General features: G+C 38.5%; 2 protein-coding genes across 5 annotated transcripts in view; both read left to right on the top strand.

Annotated features, from left to right (window-relative positions):
• Window positions 1–14,725, top strand: part of nav1b (neuron navigator 1b) — a 67,064-nt gene extending 52,339 nt beyond the window's left edge. For 2 of the 4 annotated variants that reach the window (XM_006782844.3, XM_087840957.1), the window contains 19 exons: window positions 257–309; window positions 679–702; window positions 1,225–1,302; window positions 3,048–3,131; window positions 3,529–3,640; window positions 3,735–3,856; window positions 4,924–5,102; window positions 5,307–5,463; window positions 5,662–5,854; window positions 6,385–6,482; window positions 6,582–6,677; window positions 8,055–8,223; window positions 9,488–9,723; window positions 9,853–10,004; window positions 10,090–10,161; window positions 10,522–10,718; window positions 10,828–10,946; window positions 11,162–11,359; window positions 11,460–14,725. In XM_006782844.3, the coding sequence (XP_006782907.2) occupies window positions 257–309; window positions 679–702; window positions 1,225–1,302; window positions 3,048–3,131; window positions 3,529–3,640; window positions 3,735–3,856; window positions 4,924–5,102; window positions 5,307–5,463; window positions 5,662–5,854; window positions 6,385–6,482; window positions 6,582–6,677; window positions 8,055–8,223; window positions 9,488–9,723; window positions 9,853–10,004; window positions 10,090–10,161; window positions 10,522–10,718; window positions 10,828–10,946; window positions 11,162–11,359; window positions 11,460–11,543 (2,423 nt within the window). In that variant the 3' untranslated portion in view covers window positions 11,544–14,725. Of the gene's footprint in view, window positions 1–256; window positions 310–678; window positions 703–1,224; window positions 1,303–3,047; window positions 3,132–3,528; window positions 3,641–3,734; window positions 3,857–4,923; window positions 5,103–5,306; window positions 5,464–5,661; window positions 5,855–6,381; window positions 6,483–6,581; window positions 6,678–8,054; window positions 8,224–9,487; window positions 9,724–9,852; window positions 10,005–10,089; window positions 10,162–10,521; window positions 10,719–10,827; window positions 10,947–11,161; window positions 11,360–11,459 lie in introns of all 4 variants that reach the window. The other 2 variants (XM_006782843.3, XM_035904546.2) reach the window with 1 other exon arrangement.
• A 275-nt stretch (window positions 14,726–15,000) lies between these two features.
• mybphb (myosin binding protein Hb) lies at window positions 15,001–25,193 on the top strand. Its single transcript, XM_006782850.3, has 12 exons — window positions 15,001–15,274; window positions 16,321–16,383; window positions 16,557–16,691; window positions 17,321–17,488; window positions 20,537–20,625; window positions 20,710–20,905; window positions 20,986–21,125; window positions 21,291–21,450; window positions 22,415–22,551; window positions 23,757–23,943; window positions 24,067–24,120; window positions 24,815–25,193. Exons 1-11 carry the CDS (start codon window positions 15,079–15,081, stop codon window positions 24,096–24,098), a joined length of 1,503 nt encoding a protein of 500 aa, XP_006782913.1. The 5' UTR covers window positions 15,001–15,078; the 3' UTR covers window positions 24,099–24,120; window positions 24,815–25,193.
• The last annotated feature ends 1,628 nt before the right edge of the window (window positions 25,194–26,821 follow it).

Below are 26,821 nucleotides of genomic sequence, written 5' to 3'. Positions count from 1 at the left end.
ACAGAATATGCTTTATTTTTGTCTGTATGAAGTCAGATAAGTCACATACTGTTTTATAATGTTATAGAATATTGAATAGGATTTGAGGGAGCCTTTGGTATATTAAAAAATATTTAATTTCTAGATTCTTTAGTCATTTATTTATAATTTTGGTCTATGATTATTTCAACATTTCTTTGTTACTTTGCAAATTAAAGCTGCCTTCTGTGAAACTACATTTTAATATTAAGCTTACAACTCTACCTTGTGTTTTCAGTGCATGGCTCTGTGCTGTCTTTGGCATCTAATGCTTCATCCAACCATTCCTCAGTGAGTATTTACAGTCTCTTTTTTGTAGCATAAGAAATGTTTTACTCTTAATCTTGTAGCATTGAACTTACTCTTTATGTCTACAAATCATCCAGGAAGCTGTTTTTTAAAAGTATTTCCTGTGTAGGATAAGGGTGAATTTCTCATTAGGAGACCAGCTTCCATAATTACAAGTTATCAACTGGTTTGACATGGGAACGTTCTTGTATGCATTTATGATTCCTAAGCCTCTTCTTGAGCTGGTATCGGGGTAGTGATAACTATTCTTAGTTATATTAAGTTATATTTACTTTGATGACTAGTTTTAATGACTGCCCGTGAACTGAATCCTCTACACTATCCCTCTTACTTTCGCCATGCTTTCTTAAGAATGAGGAGAGGATACAAGGGGAGGTAAGGCAAACATGCCATACATCTTCAGATCCCATTTTGCCTTTGTACTCACCGTCTATCATTTCCTGTTGAAATGGGTTCTGTCATCAGATGGTGTCACTGGTGCTTCAGAAAGTCTGAGATTATATCTCAGAAGCTCATAACTCAGTTCATTTAGTTTGATCTTTAATATTGTGTGTCCTTTAACAATACATTCTAACATTTCATGAAGACAGCCAGTTCTCATTAAATTCTGAGTGCATGAGAAATATGTTGAAAAGAGACTTTCATCCAATTTCTGTTGGTTTAGAGTATATTTCTGGATTATTTTGATTGCTGTGGTGGAGCATTAACCTTCATGTTACATTGTTTGTACATTCTTTGATTTAACCAAACAAAGCTATGCATTTAACACATTCCATTACTGCATTATCATTATCAAAGTTTGTGTTTACATCTTCATCAGCTCTGGTTTTATGTCTGAGGTATTGTGTATGGTGCTGTGGTCATACTGTTCAAACTTGATTTACTATTTGTCTACAGCAAATCCGCAAGTTGAGACGGGAGCTGGAATCCTCCCAGGATAAGGTTGCCAACTTGACCGTGCAGCTTTCTGCCAATGTACGTAAGCCTTACCCCTACCTCCTGTATCCCTCCACCCTCATTTTTCGTCTGTTTTCCAACGTTAATCTGATAATAACTTGGCCACATAACAGGTATTCTCTCAAAGTGCTCAACCACAAATGTAAATTCCACTTGATTTAAGTCATTGAACTTTTGTCCCACAACCAACTAAAAGCAGGTGTACCCGCCGTTTTGTGAGGCTTATCTGGGTGTGTAAATCTTTGCTAACCTAAGAAAATAAAAAAACTACATTAGTTAACTTTAATGTAGTCTAACTGTAACCCTGGCATCTACTTAAAGAGCATGCTGGACACAGAACCTAAGATTTACTCCCCCTTATTGCACTTAGGCCGCATTACGTCTTCTCTCTCTAGAACTACTTTCCCCCCGCATTTATTAAAATCTGTATCCTCTTAAACAAAATCATGTAACCCTACATCCGGCTACTCGCTTGTAACTTTGTTTCTACCAGCTTTCCCATCCCAGCTACTTTTAATTATCTTATTGTACAGCTTGTGACCCTTTAATCTGCAGTTTCTGATGCAGTAGACAACATTCTTCTTTTGCACATGCACTAACAGGCTTTGCTGTTGACTAATCTGGATGTTTTGATGTATGTATGGGGAACTAAGTGTGTTTGTTGGTCTGTCCGTATGTTTTTGTAAGAGGTTTTCGCTCTCCTAACACCATTATCCCTCTTTTTTACAACCTGGGCTGCATTGACTGCTGGACTCACTGCTGCCCTCTGCCTGCCTCCCACTGTCCTGTACCTCTGGATGCTGTGTGTAGCAGCTAGGCCAGGTTTGTTAGTTACTTTCAGAGCACCCTGTCTCACTCTCTTGTGACATCTGACATGGTGGTCTTGTGTTGTGGTGTGGCGTAAGCCTTCCAATTTGAATGCTAATTTTCATTTTAAATAGAGCTACGACTAACAGTTACATTCATTATTTAATATAAAACAGCTGATCTAAAAAAAAAATGTTGCAGCACAGTTTTCTGAGGCGTCTCTTTTTGTATAGTTAGACTTTTCTAACTTTGACTTATTTTTTACTTTTAGGTTTTAGATTTGTAGGCTGACATGAGTTTTACTGGAACGTCTTTCCGGTAGTGTAACATATTAGGTTTGCTGAAGGTCTGCTGCTCTTAGCGACAATTCAGTAGCTGACTGCTCTTTACTTAGGTGGTTAGGATAGCTTTAAAAGCTTCTGAGGAGGTCAGCAGCAAACCTAATAATGAGTCAAGCAGTATGAGACAAAAAATGTATTTTAGGTAGCACTAAATGTATACCAGAGGGTAGTAACAAGTGGACTTTTGGACATGGAAGGTATTCTAAAACAACTGAAAAAATAAGTCTGCAAAAAGATGCTTGTAGAAACTATTTATTGTAAAACAAAGAAAAACTCACATGTACCTGTTAACTAATTAGATGTGATTTTGTTATCCATGGCTTTTGAGGTTAACAACCTTTGTCCCATAGTGCTACATCCGCTTGAACGTTACTACCATTACCATAATGTCCTTTTTCATCTCTGACATCATCCGCAGCTGTTGACTCTTCCATCCCTTCTATCCTCTCCCAGCAGATGAAGAAAGCTATTTGTTTGACGTGGTGTGAGTGTGTGAGGCTGCAAATCGATTTGTTTCAGCTGGTGACTCATACCTGTCTGCTGCCTCACCATCCTTCACACACAGACACACACTCTCTCTTTGTAGCCTTTTAACTCTGTGTCTTTCTCTCATAGGCTAATCTGGTCGCAGCATTTGAACAAAGTCTGGCCCTGATGACAGCACGCCTGCAGACACTGTCTGTCTCCTCAGATCAAAAGGTATTTTGGCGATATTACATTACATACATACATGTTACATGAGGAAATTTGATGAGAAAAGTAGGTAACGCTAGAAACACGCCATAAACAATCTCTTACATGACAGCTAAAAGCAGACAGAAATTACTACATAATCAGCAAATAAATTCCAGTGATGTTAATCATAAACTATGCACTCTGCTCATTAGGTTAGTTTTGTGAGTGAAAAGGAGACCAAGTTGCATAGTTGTCATGAAAATGAGATGCGAGTCATGATAGGATTTCGATGTTGTCACTCAACACAACCTGACATCCTTAGTGAAAGCTAAGAGGCATTCCACAGTCCTCGGTACAGAAAAATCTTGGCTCAGTTACTAACCCATCAACTAACATGACTACATACTGATGTTTCCTTAAGGACTCTGAGCTTACTGAATTGAAGGACACCATTGACATTCTGAAGGCCAAAAATACTGAAGCCCAGGAAATCATTCAGGGGGCCCTCAGTAATCCGGATGTCACACCCAAAGGTACAGACTGCGCTTTATGATATACAGTAGGATTTTGACTGTCATATACTTCTGTCTCCTTGTTCAACTCTTCTGTTTTCTTTTGGGTATTCAGAGCTGCAGATCAACCGCCAGAACTCCTCAGAAAGCCTCTCCAGTCTTGCCAGCACCACCAGCCACTCGAGCATGGGCAGCTTCAAGGAGCAGGAGGCCAAGAAGAAGAAGAAGAAGAGCTGGGTGAGGAAACACTGGTCACTGACTACATTTGTGCCTAAGAAGTTCACCAGGAGTCTTAATGTACCGTCCTGTATGGCGTCTATGCAGGACAATATATGGCAGGAAAAACAAATACATTTTCATACATTTCATAGTTTCATACAAATCATCAGGAAACGAGATGAAAGTAACAATATTTGTATCAATTTACTGATTCCAAATTGATCAGACTCTTTTTGTGTTACATATAACACCTGAAATGTATGGTGGAGCTATAGAATTATAATTGCTTTTAATTGTGATTATAACAATACAGCTCAACTGTTATATGGATGAATATTTTAAAGGAATGAACATGTCCTGCTTCCTTTTCTTGTTGTGTCTTGTGTGTTCAGACTGAGAAAGTCAGTTGTTGTCCTACTTTACGCTCCTGCTTGTGTGTGTGTGTGTGTGTGTGTGTGTGTGTGTGTGTGTGTGTGTGTGTGTGTGTGTGTGTGTGTGTGTGTGTGTGTGTGTGTGTGTGTGTGTGATTCGCCTCCTGTCCTGTTCCATCTTTCTTATTAAATATGACTCTGGTCTCTCCCTCATGCTGCCCCGCTTTTTTATTTTTAGGTCTTTGAGGTGAGTGATGTTGCTACAATAAATAAAACTCAAACCTTTTCCACTCCAGCCTGCATGTGCTTTGAGTCATACTTCCTAAATGTTGGGAAATGTTCTGTCATCCCTTTTTTTGTTTGTTTATTTTTCAAACATACACAATTACTGTATGATTTAATCGTGCTTTATTATTAAATGTTTATTATTAAATTTATTGTCTTGTAGACTTCAAACTGCTGTTACAAAAACCCCAACATACTAAATGAGTTTTATTAAACTAGTTTGCTGTAAATCTAACATTTCACCAACTTTTTTTTGTTTGGAAATTTATATTTGCCTACTTTTTGTTTAAAAAAGCCACATTCTGAGAACTCTCAGGTCATCACAATCACTTTTTAAGAATTTCTTTTCAGCTGTCTTTTGCTTTTATTCTTGTTTTTTTTCCAGGCTTGTTATTTATTACATCTTGATTTCATGTATTCTCCCAACAGTTACGCAGCTCATTCAACAAGGCTTTTAGTAAGAAGGGCTCAAAGCCAACTGGGCCATATGCTGACATTGAAGAGATTGCCACCCCAGAATCCTCAGCACCTTCCTCCCCCAAAATCCACCATGATGGAGATAACCCTCCGGTGTCAATGAAATCCTCAGCCTCAGCATCATCTTCAAGGTACCATACAAGGATCTTTATCATTGTTCTATTTATATGCATATCAAATAAGGAATTGAATCACAACATAAATAAATACAAACTTCTCGTAGATGTGAAAACAGAATATCACAGAACTCTGCAAAATTTTTATTTTCCTGTCATTCCTCTGATCCCTGCTACAGTACCATAATGATAATTTTCCCATAATTTCATTGTCACCAGACTCTCTGAAGGGAGTGAGGCAGGTGATGATAAGGTTGTAACAGACCTGCGCACAGAACTGTGGGAGAAGGAGCGTAAACTGACAGACATCCGCCTCGAGGCTCTGAGTTCAGCCCATCAGCTGGAGCAGCTGCAGGAGGCCATGAACAACATGCAGGTATATGTACTTTTGTTTGTTTCATAAAAAGGTTGGCCTCAAAGTGCATTTCATTTTCCAGCCGGATGTTTATTTTATGAAGATTTTTGTCTAGACCAGTTGATTTGCTTTTGTAAAAATCGTAACCTTTAGTGTTTTGTATTTTGCAATTGGTAAACAGCGCAGTGATCGGTAATTTTATTTTATTTTTTTAAATAGAGGACAATCGAAAACCTGAAGGCTGAGAACGACCATCTGAAGACAGGTACTCCCTGTCCATCTCCTGGACCCTCCAGCTCTGTTTCCCAGTCCTCAGGTCTCACTGCTCTGGGAAGCTCATCACCCCGACAGTCAGTAGCCATGCACGTGCCTAAAAGCTACAGCAGAGGGCTGAGTGAGGGGAGCAGCTCAGGTATAGCTCAGTCTTTGGCATTTATATTTATAGGAGTAAGAATGCAACAATGAGTCAGATAACTGGGTATAGTACTTAGATTTTAAAAAAACAAAACAGAACAGTGAAAACAAGCATGTTTATCTGAATGATAAAAAGAACTTCTCAACCAAATTTATTTGAAGAAAAAAGAATTTGATGTAATTCAGTATCACTGAAATCATTGGATTTTCTAGAATCCCTATAATTGCCTCATGCCTTTATTTAGAATCTATATGCACATAGATTAAATGTCTGATAACAATAAAAATTAAAGTTACAGTGTCAAGGCAGTCAAAATCCATTACTTGTTTCTGTGGTCATTTAATACATGGTGATGTAAAAATCCATGCTTTTGTTCTGAAGTCTATAAAATATGATCTTTTAAAATTACAGTTCAGCAGATAAAGAATATAATGCAAAATTAACACTGCTTGTTTCAACTTGTGTTGCAGATGCCTCATAAGCTTTCTTTTTTCTGTTTATACACTCTTTGATTTACTGCTTAGCAGACATCCACACTGCAGATTCTCTCAGCCTTTCCTCACAGAGAGATGACCATCGTGTCAGGGTCGTGGTTTGTGTTGCAGATCTACGTGTCTTTAAAGATGTATGTTTTCATAAATTTGCTTTTTCTAAATCCTTCCTTTCCTCTTAAATTGCCTCTGTCACCTGTTAATCACCTATTAACTTCACTTTGTGTCAACAGGAGGTTAAACAGCAGGATTTCTTTGTCGGCACTGTCAGAGTGAATGGCAGGATGGATTGGGTGATGCTTGACTCAGCTGTCAGTCAGGCTTTTAAGGTGAGAAATCCTCACTCACTGCAACCTGTTAAAAAGCTGAATGCAAATTTGAAGCATGCTTACAATTGCAATTCAGCTGTCACATTAACTTTAGCATCAAGACGAGCATCAGGAGCGCTGTTCAGAGGTGTAAAGTAAGACAGAAAACATACATACAAGTGCTTCTGAAAATGGTATTTAATTCAAAAACTCATATCTTCTACATTCACATAAAGTGAAATATTTAAAGCCATTTCTGTTTTAATTTTGATGACTCTGGCGTAGAGCTCATTAAAATTAGAAATCCAGTGTCTTAAGTTATTATGATTTTCCCAAGATCAATCAAAAAGAGTTTATAATAGAGTAATGTTCAACATCTGTAGTATCCTCATCATGGACCAGCAACCACCATTAAAACCAGCAGATGATATTCATTATAGACTGAGGAAATTTCACACTGGACTTCAAACATCTTGGATTCTCTACCTCTCTACTCTTCCTGCAGTCTCTTGGGACTTGATTTTTAAAATGTAAACAGTAGACAGTAAATCTTTGAAATGTAAAGTTTACAGTCATCTAAAAAAAATGAGACTTTGTACCATTGAGCAACAGTCAGGTCCAGCTGTAGTTGTCGCACCTTGCTGAAGATATCTGTATCTTAAACTAACCTCACTTCACTCCTTGTGAATCTCTTCCAAGTTCTTGAGTTGACTTTTTCAACAGTCCTCTCAAGACTGAGGACATCCTTGATGGTTGCACACCTTTTCCTACCACCCTTTTCCCCTCCAGTCAACTTTCCATTAGTATGCTTCAGTACAGCCTCTGAAGACAGTCAACCTTTTAGCAATAACTTTCGCTAGGTTACTCTCCTTGTGGGAAATGTCAGTGATCATCGTCTGGACAACTGTCAAGTCGGTAGTCTTCTGCATGATTGTGATTGCATATACTGAACTGAAATGACAGTATTCATACCATTTTAATAGTACTTAAACTTAAATTGAAATATTCGAATATTTTGAGTTATTTTTTTATGGAAGGAGCTTTAAGGTTTAACTCAAAACTAATATTGAAAATTTAATATATGATAGACTAAATGGAAATTACAAACTTTTTCATAATTCTAGTTTTTGAGCTGCATTTTTAAACTTTCTGATTTTGTTATGAGGGTAATGGGCTTGAAAGATCATTCATTTTATTTGTGTGGTGGTAATAAAACCAAATGTGTTGTGTGGAGGAATAGCTCTAAAACTTCGTAATTTTTTGTTATACTTTGTATATTTTGTTATATTTTTTTGTTGTACTGTACATATTTTTCTTCTTATTTTTCTTCTTCTTCTTGTAAGGAGTTTTCTTTACTTAGTTTTACTCAGTTCTGCTTTTCTTTACTTTTTCTTCCAGGTATACACAGCCAAGGTGGACCCCACCTCCAGTCTGGGACTGTCTACAGATTCCATCTACAGTTACAGTATGGGCCACATTAAGAGAGTGCTGGGAGGAGAAGCTCCTGAGACACAACCCTCGCGCTGCATGTCACGAGGCCCCAGTAGCATCACAGTGGCACTGAAAGGTTTGCAGAAAATGTATAACTTCTAAAGTTCTACTAAATTTAAGATGTTTTATTCACAGAATTAGAAGTAAATTCATTGAAACGTAAAGTTTGGAATTCAACATTCAAATTTCCTAATTCACAATGATTTTTGTATGAGGCTTTTTTTTTTTAGCTTGAGGCGACTTCTCTACAATCATTTGTGGTCAAAACCAATGAACTGCACTGTTCTGATCCTCGGTCAAAGCAGCTGATGAGGTCATTATTTCTCCCCAAACGCTATTTTATTAAAATAATTATTTTTGACAGTTGTGACCTGAAACACTACACTTTATGTTATCCATATGTCTGTCCGATTCAAACACTGAATTATATTTAAGGAGGAACTAATTAGAATTTAATGGTCAAAAGTGTTTGTTTGTTTTACCCCACAAAAATGATTTTTGGCTTTGATCCAAGAATTCAGATGCATTCCTATGTATATTATAACAAAGTTCAACAAATATCAATACAATAAAATTGTGTGATTTATATCTAGAAGGTCAAAGGTCATGTCTAAACAGATATAGATGTAAACAACAACGTGACCTGTTGTCAGAGGCTCACTTGGTTGTGGGCTTAGCGTTATCACTAGGATTATATATTTGAGATATATACATTTACCCTTTGGCACTGTTTTGTTTTGTTGATTTGCACACATGTTGAGCCCATCAGTGATTCTAAACCAGAGTGATGATCTGTGGGGACGGTCATGGTTCTGGTTTGGTGGTTGACCCCGCTCCACCTTCGCATGCAGGAATGCGAGGAGCCAAGTGCTCGGAGAGCTGGGAAAGCAGCGGCAGCCCAGACAGGGCTCTGAGTAACACGATCTCAGGGCAGTCAGGCCCAGCTGGTCGACCAGCGTCAGACACATGGGCCCCATAGATGTTAAGGAAGATTGCACTTCTGCAGGCTGGGGGATGGGGGTGCAAAGACTTCCTACACTTGATGCAGAACTATTTTCAGAGTGAAATGCTTGAGCTCTGTGCTCATTATGAAGGACGTGCAAAGTAATATAAATCTGTTTTCACCACATCTTCTGACTGAAGCCAGTCCTGTTTGCAATGTGTATTTTTTCTGGTATAGATATTAACAGAATTCCAATCAAGCATTTAAATATCATGTATCAATCTGCACTTTATCACCATCGCTGATACATCCAATGTAATTAGCAGATAGTCATCAACTTTGTTTATTAGAGCAGTTGATCATGCAAGTCATTCTTTCTTTCCTTCACTATGCTCAGGTTTGAAGGAGAAGTGTGTGGACAGCCTGGTATTTGAAACTCTCATTCCCAAACCCATGATGCAGCACTACATAAGTCTTCTACTCAAACATCGTCGTCTAATCTTGTCTGGGCCGAGTGGCACTGGGAAGACGTACCTCGCTTCCCGGCTGGCTGAGTACCTGGTGGACCGCAGTGCTCGCGAAGTCACGGATAGCATTGTGGTCACTTTCAACATGCACCGCCAGTCATGCAAGGTAACAGAAACTGATGTGCCATTAAAGATCCCCACAATTCTCCTTCCACAGACTGAGTTTGTCCAGTCTCCACCTGCATGATTTTGCTTTTATCATTTTGTATTGCAATCTCTGTCTCTTTCTTTGTAGGATCTGCAGCTTTATCTTTCTAATTTAGCGAATCAAATAGACCGGGAAAGCGCAACGGAAATACCATTGGTGGTTATTCTGGATGATATTCATGATCCTGCTTCCATCAGTGAACTTGTCAATGGTGCTCTAACCTGCAAATATCACAAATGGTAAACTTCGTCTCCATGAATACAACTTGATAAACCATAGTTATGTAGGTGCTGAATGTGGCCTTAACTGTGCAATATTGTTTAGCCCTTACATTGTTGGAACAAGCAATCAGCCAGTGAAGATGACCGCAAACCATGGCCTGCATCTCAGCTTCAGGTTGGTTATAAATGACTATGTAACTAATATATAGCAATAACCTGTTGAAACTATTAATGCTGGTTGAAGAATTTTTGCATGCTTCATTCAATAATGCTGTCCCAGTACTATAAGTAAGAGGATAATGATAGCCTTCTAAAAGCCAAAAGACCAAAATAAAAAGACGTCTTTATAAATATTAACATTAATAGTAGTTTATAAAGAATACCTCATTCTTATCATTTTAACATTAACTATAAACTACAATGTATCTAATGTTGGTGTAGCTTAAAGGTAAACCTGCTTAAATAATGAAATATGTTGTTAACAAACTATTAAGTCTAGTGTTGTGACATGCAAATATGCTTTTCATTGTCTCAGGATGGTGACCTTCTCGAATAATGTGGAGCCAGCCAATGGCTTCCTTGTGCGATACTTGCACAGGAAGTTGATGGAGTCCGAAGATGAGAGGAACTTGACCAATGAGGATCTAATCAGGGTGTTAGACTGGGTTCCCAAACTGTGGTATCATTTGCACACCTTCCTAGAGAAGCACAGCACATCGGATTTCCTCATAGGTATGAAGCACTTGAGAGAGGATAACTTTAGGAATTAAGAAACAGGTTTAGGGTTGATGTGATAGTTGTTGCTGCATTCTCACTCTTCTTTCTGCTTTTTTCTCTTTAGGCCCTTGCTTTTTCTTATCCTGTCCAGTCACAGTGGATGAGTTTCGATCATGGTTCATTGATCTTTGGAACCACTCTATCATACCATACCTGCAAGAAGGGGCCAAGGACGGCATCAAGGTGAATCACTTTAATCATTTAAAGTGAAAACTTTTAATCATCTTTTATTGATTAGGGCAGCCATAACAGCAAATAAAATAAGTAATTCTTGTTGAAATAAAACTTGGTCAAGATTAATTTGCAGTTTGATTATTCTCTGAAAGCACCATAGACTTTCCTTTCACAGGAAATGCTGTAGTCTAATTTTACTTTGGTGCTATGTTGTGACTCCTCAGGTCCATGGCCAAAAGGCAGTATGGGAGGACCCAGTGGAGTGGGTGAGGGGCACCCTGCCTTGGCCATCTGCCCAGCAGGACCAGGCAAAATTGTTCCACCTACCTCCTCCCAGCATCGGCTCCAGCAGCCCCTGCCAGCCAAGTGAGGAGAGGCCTCACAAAGAGACTCCGCCCAGCTCCATGGAAAATGATCCTCTGGTAATAGAGACAGTGTCCCAATACTTTCTATTATTTCTTAAACTGATCTGCAAACCTGAGAAGTTCTAATTTCCCAAATCTCTCTCTTGTTTTTTTATAGATGGCAATGCTTTTGAAACTTCAAGAGGCTGCCAATTTCATTGAATCACCAGACAAAGAAGACGCTAGCCTGCCTAAACTTTGAATACAAAGCTCACACCTAAACACTTAGCTCTCCAATTTTTTTGTTTTTGCTTACTGCACTGCAGTGTATGCAGTGCATATTCAGGAACAAATGGACCCTCAGAAATGGTTGTGGGGCTATTAAAAACCATCATTCCTGCAGGAGAAGTTTGAAAATATGACTTATTAAATCCAAATCATTTAACCCATTCAGTATTTTCCAAAAAAACTGTTAAATGAAAAGCTATGTTCTCTTACTTAACTATATATTTAAGAATCACTTCACATAAATCAGATATCTTTACCAGTATGGTAGCCCTCAGTACTTTTAAATTGGTGCTAGTGGATTGTTAAGAAGTCCATCAGCTCAGCACTTCAGCTTCAGGGGACTTCTGCAACAAAACACACGGTCAATCCTGTTTTATGCTCAAGGGCACCTTGAAGTGTTTGTCAAAAAGAGCCATTGGAAAAGAGTATGACAGCATCACAGATACCAGTCTTTCTTGCAAAGTTCTTTGGCACATATCTACTGTATCAGTCTTTGAAGGCCAAATCTTACATATATGCAATCCTGAACTCTACAGCCCGAGCAGGTGAAACTTATATGCCTTAAGACAAAGACATCAATGTCACCTCAACTTAAGCAGAATATACTGGTGCTTTTATCAATAACATCCTAAGACAGCCACATCCTAAGCTGTTTCTTTAGCTTTCTATATTATATATTACAGTTCATCATGGTTACGTTTCACAGCAAATCTTCTTCATAGTTTATGAGTTAAATCTGCTGTCATACTCTTTTGCATAAAACAGAACTTATTTATCAGTGATGTAAGTTCATCACTTTGTCGCTGCACACTTAATTTTGTTTTAGTCGCTACTTAAGTAGTGCCACCAATGTCGCCATATGTATCAGGTATTAGATACTTACTACACAGGGATGATATAACTTAACAAACAACCTCTAATGAAGACATAACGAGTAAATGTTATTTAAATCCAATTCAAGATTGTTTCTCTAGAACATTTATGTAGGAAAAGGCACATCTATTTCAAGTCTTTCCCCAAACATTCAGACTAGTTACTGTGTATATTCTGTAAATACAGTCAGATTGCATTGCAGTTACTTTATCTACATTAGTTGGTGCAAATATCGAATATACTGAACCAAATACTGTACTTTAATCATGCATATTGACTGTCAAGTTAGGGTTTTAAGTTCAACTATGAATGTATAGAAAATACCTATACAGCAGCCGTATAACAGTCATGTAGGAGGTGCTTTTAAAGTAAGCCTTATCAAAGTTCTACTGCTAAACACTTTTATTAATGGCTGAGCAGGGTGGCTTTAGAGCTGCCTGTTTCCGTTTCATTTTTTACACGCTTCACAAACAAAAAGAACATTTTCTCCCCACTCTCGTTTGATTTCATTTAGGTGCGGTACTCATGGTGCTCCTTAAAAATGTCCCAAACTGTTTTAGTGTTGGATAAAAGCTGTGTAGATGTTCTGGGTAGGTTAGCAAAAAATTGTCTGTAATTTCTGTCAACCGCAAAAGAAATATGAAATATATTTGGAAGAAAATGTGTGACAGTTCATAGGAGATGTTATTAAAGACATTCTGTAGTGGCTGAAGTCATGTGAGATCTTATACGGTATATACCCGAGTTGATGTCCTGCAGTATTTACGTTTGAGAGGATTTTGGGCACATGATGCAGAATCAAGTAGTAGAGAATGCTTATTCCAAGGCAAGAGTTAAAAAGAATTAAAATGCTTTATGAAGAATTTGGTGTAGATGTGTGTAAACAAGCCCCCTATGGAGTAAATGACAGATTGTTGTGCAAGTGGTGTTGAAGTAATTCTTTATCCCCAACATTTCGGTGCTCAGACTAAACTTCACCTGAAGTAAAACCTGTAAATGAATGTTGGACCACTTAAAGACAGCTTAATAAGAAAGTCTAAAAACTTATGTCTGAGATGCTTCACGCTTATTTGCTTTATTGCACTGTTTGTATAAGGCTGGTTTTAAATTTTCAAGCTAATCTGCAGCTCTTACTGGTCACAAGCAAACTAAAAAATGAATGAGGAAAAGACATCGAAGAGCAAAAACGATGTCAAGTGTCTGGGACTCTTACCCTGACATCATGCTGACTTTGATTACTGTAAATATGTGAGGTATCAGACTGTGTTACAAGCCCCTCTCTGATCTGTTTTGCAGGTTAACTAAAGCCATCAACTCCAGCTTCTCATTCACTGGTTATTGTGCCTGTTGTTCTGTGGTAGCTGTGATTTGTGTTTGCTTACTAGTGTACTGGGACTATGCAGCAACTTCTACTGGTGTTGGCAATCAGCAATGATGAAATTCACAAACAAACACTGTGTTTTCATATGGTCGGGCTTTGAGTTCTTAATTCGGACCAAACTGCACCACAAGATAAAAGTGTCAGCTGGAGATACGGAGCCTTAAAGAGAGGAGGATTTGTTTGGTGATACATTGAAGACAGGGTTCATAAGTTTAGCTGATGTGTTTTGTCCTTATGAATGGCAACTAAAGTAATGCAGCTGGACTTGTAAATCGTCAAATGACAATAAAAAACGAAATAAAAAGCAGTTCAGTTCCAGTTTATCAAATCACAACAGTCCCCTCAAGGAAGGTTAAATAATCTAAAGATGAGGTGGAAATAGTTCGCAGTTAGTCTGCATTAAAACAAGTAAAAAAAACAATCTGACATCTTAGGCCAATACATGTTGCTGAATAGTCATATTTTCGCAAAGCTTGTTGTGGACTAAGATTAAGAAAACAATGTTACGCTGTATGCAGTGTCACTAACGTGCAAATGTCAAGGGTTTCTAAGTGTTGTAAATGCATGTAAACTTGCTGTGTGATGAAAAAATGTTAACATTAATGCATTGTTTAGGAAAATCATTGACAATAGATGATGTTTTCTTTTTTTAATACTCAGATATTTGATATTTCTTTTTTTTTTTCTAAAGAATCCTTTGTAAAAGTTAATTTCTCTATTTTGTACAGAGCATCATTGTAAAGTCTGTAAATATATCAGCATTCTGGATGCGGCAACAATCACTGAGGAGGAAAAACTAAATCTGTGAGAGAAAGATATATTTCTTCAAAGTTGGGTCCAATACATGGATAAGGCATGCTTCTGAAGGCTTTCATCCACTTATCACTGTTTGTTGAAATTAATAAAATACATGTTATATTTATTCTGTTGCGTCTTGTTCAAGTTGACATGAGTGACCTGTTACTAGGAATTGCAATAACCATTAAGTAGAGTTCATCATATCAAATTCATTTAAAGAGGCTTTTTTAAATTAGTAAAGCCGTTAATAATGTATAGTATGTATAGTGTACAGACTGGGACAAATTGAGTGGGGTCTAAGTTATACATGGTGTCGGTATCCATTACATGTAATACATTAGGGGGCGTCGTCTGAAAGTGCCGAGCCATATATAAGCCTGCCACCCCCGCAGGAATGATGGCACTGGATACAGTTCGAAGGACTTAAACGAGTTGGGAATTAGCTGCTATCTCCAACATGCCGTCCAAGCCTGCCCCAATCAAGAAGGCGGCTAAGAAAGAACCAGCCAAGAAAGAGGAGGCAAAGGCTCCAGAGCCGGCTCCTGAACCCGCTCCCGTGGAGGCCCCCCCTGCTGAACCCGCACCGGCTGAAGCTGCGCCTGCCCCAGCCGAGGGAGAGGCCCCTGCTGCCGAGGGAGAGGCTGCGCCACCTGGTAATTACCCGTGCACAGCAGTGTCTCAAACGGCCCACCTTTAATCGTTTTTCTCGATGGCTGAACTTTTGATAAGTCGGTAACCCTTTAATTGATCCAATGGTAACCTTTTAGACACGTGCACTTCTGAGGGGTCAGTGTGAACTGTTCAAATGCTTACTTTTGCCCTTCTGCAGAAACATAATGACGCTAACTTGTTAAGTTCCTCCTATTATGTGCTTTCATGCGTCACCTGTGGTTTTACAAGCAGATAATCCTAAAGGTCACAGTGCATTATGAAACATTTGTTGTAGGAATGTATGTTGACAGTGCATGTTTAAAGACTACAATACGTTTTTCTATAATCTATAACACATCTATAACACTTAAATTCGTCTTGTTGAACACTGATTTTGAAATCTAGCGCCAACATTAATGCTCCCACTGACTTGACTCACAGTCACACAGAGGAGTATGTGTTCATTTTTATTTGAATCGTTTAACTCCATGCTGGAAATGCACACTCCGTGATGTCTTCTACCATAAAAATGAGTGCACCAACCCTTAATATCAGCTGCCACTCCTGCTTTTGAGGAATTGCCAGCTGCCTTCACTGATGATGGTAAATTAAAGGAGTTCACTTGTCCATTAGTGCTTTCGCAACTACTCTAAGTGACTTGTTGATAAAACTTTCTGCAGTGCTTAGTCTCAAAACATGTTCCACCTTCCTCAATGCATTAATTGATAATATATAACACTTAATAATAACTACTGTGAGTGCAGCGATACAGGAGGCTGCACCAGCAGCAGTCTCTGCTGGAGTTTATCCAACCTGCAAAAATAGAAAACGTGTTCCTCTTCACTCCTCTCTCTCTTTAACAACTCAGATGATTTTGTCATTTGAGACTAACTGGATGGAAATTCATCATGTGATAGCATTGTTAATCCTTTGAATTCCCAGCAAAGGGGACAGAGAGCTGTGAGTTGCATACCTGGATTATATTTGATGCTGTCGCTCTGCTCATTATATGCTGTCAACAATAATACAAATGCCTGTTTAACATCAGCTGAAGCTGCTGAGGCACCTGCACCAGAAGAGCCTAAACCACCTACGCCCCCACCACCCAAAGGTAACCTTTTCTTGAAAGTGAAAACTTTATTTAAAAACCTATTTCATTGTTTTTTTTGTCATTTGCGTTGCGCTTATTACAACATTAAAATAGGAAAATGTATTCCAACATACTATAAGCTTTGTCTTTAAAATTCATTCATGTAATAATTGTATTTTATGTGGCATCTGCAGTGCCCACAAGCGCTCCTGTGGATCTCTTTGTTGAGGATAAGAACGACACTTCGGTCACTATCATTTGGAGCCAGCCAGAGAACATTGGGGATTCAGGTCTAGATGGGTACACCATTGAAGTCTGCAAGGATGGAAGTAAGCCCTGCTCTTCTCTGAACCACGTGCATCATATAGCAGCATGTCCACGAAAGGGGTCAGATAGTGGTATTAATATACCCTGACAGAAATGTCAGCTGACCTTTGAATTACTTTTTCAGCTGCAGATTTTAGGGTTTCACAACGTGCATCTTTAATTGCACCATCGTTTTTCGTTTTTTATTTTTTCAAAATATAGTCAGGAAATTCTTATTTTTTTTCTGTTTTAAAGTGTGTCAGGCACATCAGCAGCAGCTGTTCCTGAAGTGTCAGTCGCAGAGTTATATCACGAGCTACCTAACCTTCTCCCTACAAGGAAAGAGGCATTTCAGGAGCCGCTGCAGTCTTGCTGGATGTTCTGCATTTAGACTTACAGCACTAAGCTAATGTCAGCAGCAATACAGTGCAGGCTTGATTTAGCAGACCCACACAACAATTTAATGAATATGAACGCTGCAAAAAAAGGAGAGCTCACTGTCCTACATTTTTCTTAGTGCCTGATAATTTGTATAAATTCACTCAAAATCAAACTCACTCTTTCTACATTTTCCATATTGGGCAAACTCTTCCTTTGAAAAACAACAGCTTTTTAAACTCATTCGTCATTGTGTGTAATTTTTCTCATCCAGCTGAGGACTGGAAAGCAGTCAATGAGGAACTGCAGAAGTCTTCCCGCTTTGTTATCAAGAACCAAACCACTGGTGACCGCCTGAAGATCCGAGTGGTTGCTGTGAACGAAGGTGGCCGCAGTCCTCCCGTTAGCCTCCCTGAGCCTGTGTTGGTGAAGGAGGTCGCTGGTAAGAAGTGTTTCCAGTAGAGAACATAATCTGAACATTTTCAAAGGGAATTTTACCTCTTGGAAAACCAATTATTTACAAGATAAACTAAAGGGTACTAAATCCTGAATTAACAATACTATTTAATATATTGTCTATGCTATTTATGTATTTAATACCATAAACTAATTGTTTTACAATTAATCAACCATAAAAGCTGTAAAAAATCATTCCAAAATCAGGCCATTCTCTACTCTTATTTCCCAATTTTTACATCAGTGCTGTTTAAGAAATCCACTAGAGAAGGGAAATAAAATACTAGATAAACAGACGTTCCACATCATATATATGAAATTAAACTTTCTCCCAGGTGCTAAATGATTACATTTAGTGTTTAAGAGGACAGTGCGTACCATCTGAAACAGATATAGCCTAAAGTTTATGAGAAAGGGGAGTTGCAAAGTGCAGGAGTCAAAGCTAAGAAGCTCAGCGATGTTTTTCCTCTCAGCTGTCCATGTCCTGCTGGCACATGCCTGCAATGTTGCATTTTAAAACTGCGGTGTTCTCTCTCGTTTCCACTTTGAGTTGAAACCCCGACCCAGCTGGCAACAGTGTGATAATTACACACTTGATAAGTGGACGGTTTTACTGTTGCTGCACACCTTACAGTGTTAATCATAGACAGTATGTGTATCTGAGGTGAATTGCTGTGAAAGATGATTGGACCCTGAGGGCTTTATAAGGAGGAGCTGCATGACTCTGGGTCCCCTCACAAATCATCGTTATGTGTAATGGAGAGTCAAACAGGGAGGGAAGGCAACTTGATCCCAGCTGAACTGGCAGTCTTTCAGTAGTCACATTAACCATCGTGTTCACCATAGCGGGTGGCCTCCATGTAAAATCGACTTATGAATGGTTTCCTACAAAATTATCGCAAAGCTTTAGAAAATAACCGGGATGTCTGTGCTGTTAACGCAGACTTTTCTATGGAGGGGTTGGCATTGCTTTGTGATCCCTGCCAGGATTCACACTGACGGGAATGTCAGGCTCCCTTCTCCAAGATCGATGGTGTCAAGTGATCTGACTGCAAGCATTTAGGGAAGGGTTAAGAGCAGAGAGGGGGTGGATGGTAAATTCCAGCCTGTCCTGACTCAGAGTAGAGAGGGGGTGGATGGTATCCTTCTAACCTCTCAGATGACACCTAAATCTCATGACACCGCTGGAGATTCACTGTTTATCTTGAAACATGCCATGGACTTTACAGCACAAATCTTTATTAAGGTTAATCCTCTCCACATGAAGTGATAAGACACCTAACATGCAATGTATACTTTCTAATACCTCAGCTTACCCTCTTTTTGATTTTTTTTTTATACAGTTAACAGTTTACATCCCATCTAATGTTTACTCATCATCTGCTTTTAGGAGTGTCCAGATGAGTGTCTGCTTATCTCATCTGCGATTTTAATGCATTCTGATGTGAGTGGGGGTAACCGAATCTCCAAATCATGCGTCATGAGCAGCGATATACTGACTACAGTACGCCTGCTTTATTTAGAGACCTGACAAATGTTGCTGGGCTGCACTCAGCAGGTGTTGCTTCTCTGCAGATCACTTTTACAAACAAGCTACAGCAGGACGCTTCCAAGTGTCCTGCTGTAGCTTCATTCACTGATTCTCAGCTTTCAGTTACATCGCACAAAAGAGACTGCACAGCAAGGAACTAAACAACAAGTGTAGATCAATTTTTGTGAATACGATAATAAATAAAGCAACAATTAAAGCATTCAGATCAACTTTATGTTAATTTGATTTATATTGATTTTGGCATGAAAACATACAAATGTAATGTTTGTAAAATTACATGTTCATAGGTCTCAGTTTATTCTTTCATATGCAACTTCATGTGTATGCCATATTAATAAAGATGCATATATATGAATTTACATGCCTGTACACTCAAATCTTGCTTAAGTACTCTCCTATGTTGTTATGCACTAAATAGATCGAAAGACTCTATATAACTCCTAATCGCTCCCTCACTTACCGCTAATACATACATACATACCCCAATGTTAAAAACAACATCAGCTAATCATATATGACATTTACACAGTTAATCCCATACAGTCAACTATACAAACTCATCAAGAATAAATAAAAAAAAAAAATCACAGCTAGTGTAAATAACAATAACCCATTTTTCAAAATGACTTCTCTTGCTTGACAAAGACTGTAATATATTTTTTAACAAGACATAATGCAGGCAGCATGAGGATGTGGTGGTTAGAACTGTTATCTCTCAGCAAGAAGGTCCTGGGTTTCAATCTAGTGGGTGGGACCTTTTGCGTGTTCTCCCTGTGCCTGTGTGGGTCCTCTCTGAGTGTCCTGGCATCCTTCCATAGTCCAAAGCCAAGCATGTTAGTTTGAATAGTGATTCTAATATGTCTGTGTGTGTGACCTGTCCAGGGTGTATCCCACCTCTCACTCTATAACAGCTGGGTTAGGCTCCAGCTCAACTGTGGCACTGAATTGTATAAGTGGAAGAAAATGAATCAAACAGATGGATGAATGGACAATGCGATGTTAAATAATGGTTCCCATTGAGAGTAAAACAAATGATAAATAATGATAAATCAGGCTAGTGTATAGGGCGACAGTACCTTATGATTCACAAGTCACTATCCTATGACTGAGCCTTGTTCTTGGTTTCTCTGTTCAATAAGGACAGATCATTAGAAGCAATTGAACGTGATTTATTGATCTACAGAATTCAATTATGCTATTTGCGATTAGACTCTGATGACTTAACACAAGAGAATGAAATCCCAGCGGTGATGGCATTAGGGCACAATCCTAGATGTTGGTGGTGGTGAAGATAAGATGGAGCCTTGGATGGAGTGACTTGCGTGAGGCGGAGATGGGGAGGAGGTGGGTTCCGCAAGAGAGAATGAATGATTTAGACTGAGCTAGTTGGAGCGTCCTGCATTCTCATATCTCGCAAACAGCATGCGAAAGAGAATAATTAAAATAACCATTAATTATTTTCCTCATTGATTTTCTCTCCAGATCGTCCCAAGGTCCGTCTGCCTCGTTTTCTTAGGCAGAGATATGTCGCTAATGTTGGAGACAAGATCAATCTGACCATCCCCTTCACAGTAAGATTGGAAGATTTCTGCGCATCGCTCCATGGGTAATAAATAACACACTGGAATTCACTGTCTGTTTGCTTCTTCTCTCAGGGAAAACCCAAACCTGTGGTCAGCTGGACAAAGAACGGGCAGCCCCTTGACACAAAGAGGGTGAACATTCGCAGCACCGAAAGAGACAGCATCCTGTTCATCCGTGCGTCTGAGAGAGAGGACTCTGGAGTGTATGAGATGTGTGTGAAGGTGGATGACTTTGATGACAAGGCTCAAATTACCCTTCAAATTGTTGGTGAGTAAATTTCTGATACTGTGTGAGATGCCTTTAAAACTGTCCTATTTGAGAATCAACCCATGCCTGTTTGTTCGCAGAGCTGCCAGGGCCTCCTGCCAGTGTAAAGATTGTGGATACCTGGGGTTTCAATGTTGCTCTGGAGTGGACTGCACCCAAAGACAATGGAAACACAGAGATCACGGGTTACACAGTGCAGAAGGCGGACAAAAAAACTGGAGTAAGTATTCTGTACCAAAGGGCCGCTTGTTTTCAGGTCATAACAGCTAACTCATTCTGATGATTAATAGTAGCATCCCACTGATAAATTACATACTGCATGTCCTGAATCCCCAATGCTTCTGCTAATAATCCATCATGTCTGTGTGTGTTTGTGTGTTTAAAGGACTGGTTCACTGTGTTGGAGCATTACCATAGACTGAATGCCACCATCTCAGACCTCATCATGGGCAACACCTACAAGTTCAGAGTGTTTGGTGAAAACAAGTGTGGAATTAGTGAGGGTGCTGCTGTTACAAAAGAAGAGGCCAAGATCTTGAAGACAGGTACTTTTTTAAAGAGCTATAAGGCATTAGAAGGAAGATATCAGAAATGTTTTAATTTATTCATTCATTCAGCAGTGGATCCTGCCTTAAATTTGAAATTGTTGGCATCTGCCATCAGTAGGCTTTTCTTAAATTTAAACTAAATTTAAATGAGAGGAGGGACAGTTGTTTGGAATAGAACTAAATGAATCAAAAATTCACTTCTGTAGCGTGAAGTGTGGTTGAAATCCCTGACAGCTAATCAGGGGACCAATAAATATTAAACTTTTTGATTACTATTAAGAAAATGTATCACCCACTAGTACAGTATACTGTAATCCCTTTAATCTTACTCTTAAATGCAACAAGAACAGCTGGATTTCCATTTCCTTTATTGGGAGGAAATCAATTACAGGAACCGCAGGCAATCTAGACAGTTCAAAATAAAAGATCTTGTGCAGCCTGAATGCTCCACTTCTGAAATCTTTGACAATTTTTGCATTTCTATAAAGGACATTTCTGGAGCCAGAAATGAACATTTTGATTTGTTTTACAATAAAAACTAAAAAACAAAATCGATTTAGCTTGTTAAAAATTTGTATGAGTTAAAATGGCTTTTGACCTCGTTAGTCACATTTCTTTCTCTGGACAACCTGTTCAGGATTTGTTTTTTCTCACATGTAGCACAAAACAGGAGACAGCCCACATTAGATGTGTTTCCACTAATAGAAACACATTTTTTATGTGATCCCCGGATAAAGCGTGATGCACAAGGCAATATACACAACAGCAAATTGTTTTTCTGACATTTCACTGGATAATTACCTCTATTTTTCTTATGAGCGGACAGTCAGACATCACACTGACTTTTCACTCAGAAACAGGTTAGAAAGTGTGTGAGGGGATGTATAGAAAAGGCCATGGCTGCAATTCATGTTTCTAATTTTTTTCATTCTACATATTTTGTGTTTTCCTCTATTTTCAGGCATTGTCTACAAGCCTCCTGACTACAAGGAACATGACTTCAGTGAGGCACCCAAGTTTACCACATCCCTGGCTGACCGGGCCACTACTGTTGGCTACAGCACCAAGCTGCTCTGCTCCGTCAGGGGATCCCCAAAAGTATAGTAACATCGCTCTCTATTTGCACTCTATTAGCACTTCAACAGCATCAATTGTAAGCTCCTGTTGGTCTCAAGACAACAGTAGTGTGCTTTTTAATTTCAGTTCAGTCTACAGTCATTAACTTGATGGACCAAGTTACTGCTTGTAAGATAGATCACAGAGCTTGAAGCTTTTTTTTTTCATAAAACTTGCTTGATGAATCCACATGAATTGTATTTACATTCTTGTAATTCTCTAATTCAGTTCATATATTCATGATACTAATCAAAAGTTCACAGCGACCACTGTCTTAAGGTGCTTTATACTGTGAGGTAGAGAGTGAACATCAGTGATCAGTCTCCTCTGCTTGCTTAAATACTTTTTTTCTTTTCCCACTAAATATCACATTTTAAAATGACAAGCGAAATAAAAATGCTCTATGTCAACACCTCAATCCAAATATCTACTACAGACAGGTGTGAAAGCTATTTTATTGGCTACTTTCTGGTTGCAGTTTTGTTTGCAAATTATCGGCATATAAAAGTGTGTGGACGTACCCTTTTATTACATTCTTCATACAGATACATACATCACAATAATCGCAAGTAATGCTAAAAGGATAATAACTAGGTAAGAATCTTCGAAGTGCTGATCTCATGTAAAACCACACCCCAAATGTCCACCCGGGTTCATCATACTTCAGCACTGTAATTCATTTATTATTAGGTCCCTGTTACTACTACCTGTTATTAACAAAATACAGAAGTTGAAGAATGTTTGCTTTGCTTAGATCATTGCTACATATGTAGAACCTCCGACACAGTTCTGGTCTTTCAAATATTAAAGTCTAAATGTGCATGCAGATTAGATTTTACCAGAGGTGCAAACTAGCTAGACTGTTCCATAGGCACCTTCTTCCTTAAACATACGGAAGCTGCATCCATTAGCTCACTGTCTCAGTCCCTTACCTCTTCTTTCATGTCTGCAATCCACTGGGTCACCAACAGGATGTAGGATCAATGGTACTAAGCACAGGACGATGCGAAGAGGCCACCAGATATTTATTATCTTTTAATGCCACTAAACTCCCAAACTTTGTGTGTACGTTGTTTCTGCTTCAGTCCCAAAGCCACAAATATGTCAACAATACTTTTGTTCATAGTCTTTGCAAGGTGTTTTGCTCTTTACATCCAGTTATACTGTATGAATCGGTTTTTCTACAGCCCAAGATTGAGTGGATGAAAAACCAGATGATTATCGGAGATGACCCCAAGTTCAGGCAGATCTGTGTCCAGGGTATCTGCTCCCTGGAGATCCGAAAGCCTGGCAACTTTGACGGTGGTGTGTACTCCTGCAGAGCCAAGAATGATCACGGAGAGGCAACTGTCAGCTGCAAGCTGGAGGTCAAACGTAAGTCAGGATCTTAAAGCTGTACTAAAATCCGAGGTCTTTTGGAGTGTGTAAAAACTCTATTTCAGCTGTAGGACTTGCTTTGTCGGTATCCTGAATATCACGTGTCTTTGTGTTATACAGAGCCAGTGATTGCAGATGCCGACAAGAAATAAGCTGACATTGTGACGCTCGCAGGTGAGAAATCTGATTTATTTTCTTTTAATACTTTGACACTTTATTTGCTCTCAGAATATCAGTACACCAAGTATACAACTTTGTCACAACACTTTTAACAGAACGGTAATATTTCGGGGTTAGCTTTGATTGTAGTGCTGTTGTAGCTGGACATTTGTGTTAAAACAATTAAATAAGATCCATTGGATAGGTTGATCTATGTGTGTCTTCACCAGCTGCCTAAAGGACTTGGTGTCCATACTTGGAGAGAACTAAACTTGGAAAACATGGCCACTGCCACTGAAATGGTCCAATCACTAGCACCCATAAATTAAAACTGTAATGACTCCCCATGCACTCAGTTTGGAGACTTAATCACATTTCATCAACTCAGCAGAAGTAGCTGCAGTAGCTTCCTTCAGGAGCATTTTATTTGTAGGTCACTTCTTAACACTTAAACAGTACAACACATAAAAAAAATACAAGAAAATTATTTATGTGTGCTTTGTTTCAAATCACTGCTGTTTTTGCAGCTTAATTTATTTCTTAGCATATGTTTTTGCTATTTGTTCAACTGATCCAATCCCAAATTAGACTCAGAAGGAAAGGGGCCTTTGCAGTCTCAGGTGCCTGACAGTGTTTCTAAAATGGTCATCCACACTGATATATAAAAAAAAACTTTTGTAGTTTAAATAATGTCTTTGTTTCCCTGCAGGAAGGTGCTGGATTCCTGGACGAACATGTATATATGGCTGGTGACCACACTGCCTAATGGATGTAGACTGATCTATCGCCAAGCCCTAACAAATATTACGATGAACAATGAATTATGATGAAAAATAATTACAATTAAATATTAAATATCGTCACCATCGCTACAACTGCATTTTTAAGTCCATATCCTTGCCCACAATCAGCTTTTCCCCAACAACACAGTCTATGGTAACTAAATTATGAATTCGTCAGACACTGTTCTTTCCTATTTTATCATCTAACACCAAGAATTTTGCAGGATGGATCTTCTGTTCCTCGTAGGAGAACTACATGTAACATCAATGAGTTTATACCAATAAACTATTTAATTTCTGGTTTTATTTTTTCAATACATTGTTTTCTGTAAATTGTAACCACTGCCATGTAATGGCTTCTATTGTGTACAGCAGTTTAAATAAAAACTTAATATTGTGCTATGATAATCTGTAAAAGCTCTATGGAGGGAAAAAATAAAGCAGGGATCATACATGGAGAACACTTATGGTGTTATATATTTATATAGATTGCAATTGTTTATGTTGACAAAACAAGCTATGCTTGCTGAGGTTTTTAGAATATAGTTACACTTCATTTTTTAGGCCTGTTGGTACTGATTTACTTTATTTACTAACTAAGTGTGCTACTAATTTGAGCAAAAATAAAGAATTCAGTTGCTCCAAATACAAATAATGGATTCCATGTAATTGTACACAAAGTCTTTGAGCAGGTTAGGTAAGCCAAACACATTTAAAAATACTGTTTTTTTAAAAAATTCAATACTACCTGAAAGAAAAATACAGGTTTAAACTCAGTTTTGAAATTCATATTTTCTTTATAATTTTTGCCAAATTACAAAATATTTTCAAAATGAAAAAGAGAAAATTCATCAAACACTTAAAAAAAATCCATTTGGAACAGGACAGAGGTGGAACATATCCACACATTTATCTAATACCTTTCCTTTTCAATGTCAATACTGCTACTGAGTATATGAGGCTTCTGGATGAAGTCCAGTAAGAAACTGGAGACAGCAGTGTTGTTCATGTGACTCTTAAAGACCCAAAAGTACTACAGCATACCAAAACGTCCATAATAATAATACCAGTGTATAATACTGAACTTGTAACTATTTGGTCTTGAAGTTATTGGCATAGTGATACAGTACCAGGCAGGATGCCAGAGATATCCAGGTTACAGAGACGCATGGGTTCACACACAGGCTGACAAAATTAGCCCTGGTGCTCCATCTCCCGTGGGTTATTTTAGGGATCAGTAGCTCAGCTGGCAAAATGTGCTTTTAAGTCACGGCATAGAACATTTTTAAAAAGGATTGGATAAATAAAATTATTCTGGTGGCAAAGTAATAAAAAAGGGAAAAGTGTTCAAAACCTACATAATAATGAGTGACCCAGCTAAAAAAGAAAAGGCAGCTTTATTCAGATTATTTGAGTGTGGCGCCCTCTAGTGCTTCAATTAAGTAATGACATCTAGAGGAACTAGAAATAAAAGGATAGACTGTCAAATGAAAACTATGTTCATAAGTCACAATAAACCCCGCAAACATGACTTTTAGAGGTCAACAAAGATCAACACAGTCAAGTGTAATTTATGTCTTTAAATAGATAGGCTCCACTGTTTCCTGACATTTTAAGTTCTTGCTTAATTTGCATAGTGCAGCTTTAACCTGTGGGCTATGAGCCATAATGGGTCTCAAGCCTACTTCTAGCTGTTCCCTGGATGCTGACATGCCGCAATAGGGTCATGGAGCAAGAGACTTCCTGTCTAATTTAGATCCTGCACTGAAAAGGTTTCCAGCTCCCAATGAAAGGCGTCACTATGTCACAGATGGACTGTGTAAAAACATGCATTAAATAATATAGTATATCCACCAAAAAATATATTAATAGTAGAGTGAGGATTACGGGTTTTTTTTTCTACTTTGAGATCAAAACATTGCTGTAAGGCAAAA

The sequence above is a fragment of the Neolamprologus brichardi genome, chromosome 5 (assembly GCF_056152115.1).
Source record: "Neolamprologus brichardi isolate AB-2024 chromosome 5, ASM5615211v1, whole genome shotgun sequence".
Lineage (NCBI taxonomy): Eukaryota > Metazoa > Chordata > Actinopteri > Cichliformes > Cichlidae > Neolamprologus > Neolamprologus brichardi.
This window is presented reverse-complemented; position numbering and strand designations above follow the sequence as displayed.

What these genes read in the sequence shown, in the direction of transcription:
- mybphb (XM_006782850.3), top strand. Translation starts at nt 15,079, where the DNA reads ATGCCGTCCAAGCCTGCCCCAATCAAGAAGGCGGCTAAGAAAGAACCA. An exon ending in GGGAGAGGCTGCGCCACCTG is followed by an intron (nt 15,275 to 16,320) that starts GTAATTACCCGT and finishes GTTTAACATCAG; the next exon opens with CTGAAGCTGCTGAGGCACCT. An exon ending in ATCTGACCATCCCCTTCACA is followed by an intron (nt 20,626 to 20,709) that starts GTAAGATTGGAA and finishes TTCTTCTCTCAG; the next exon opens with GGAAAACCCAAACCTGTGGT.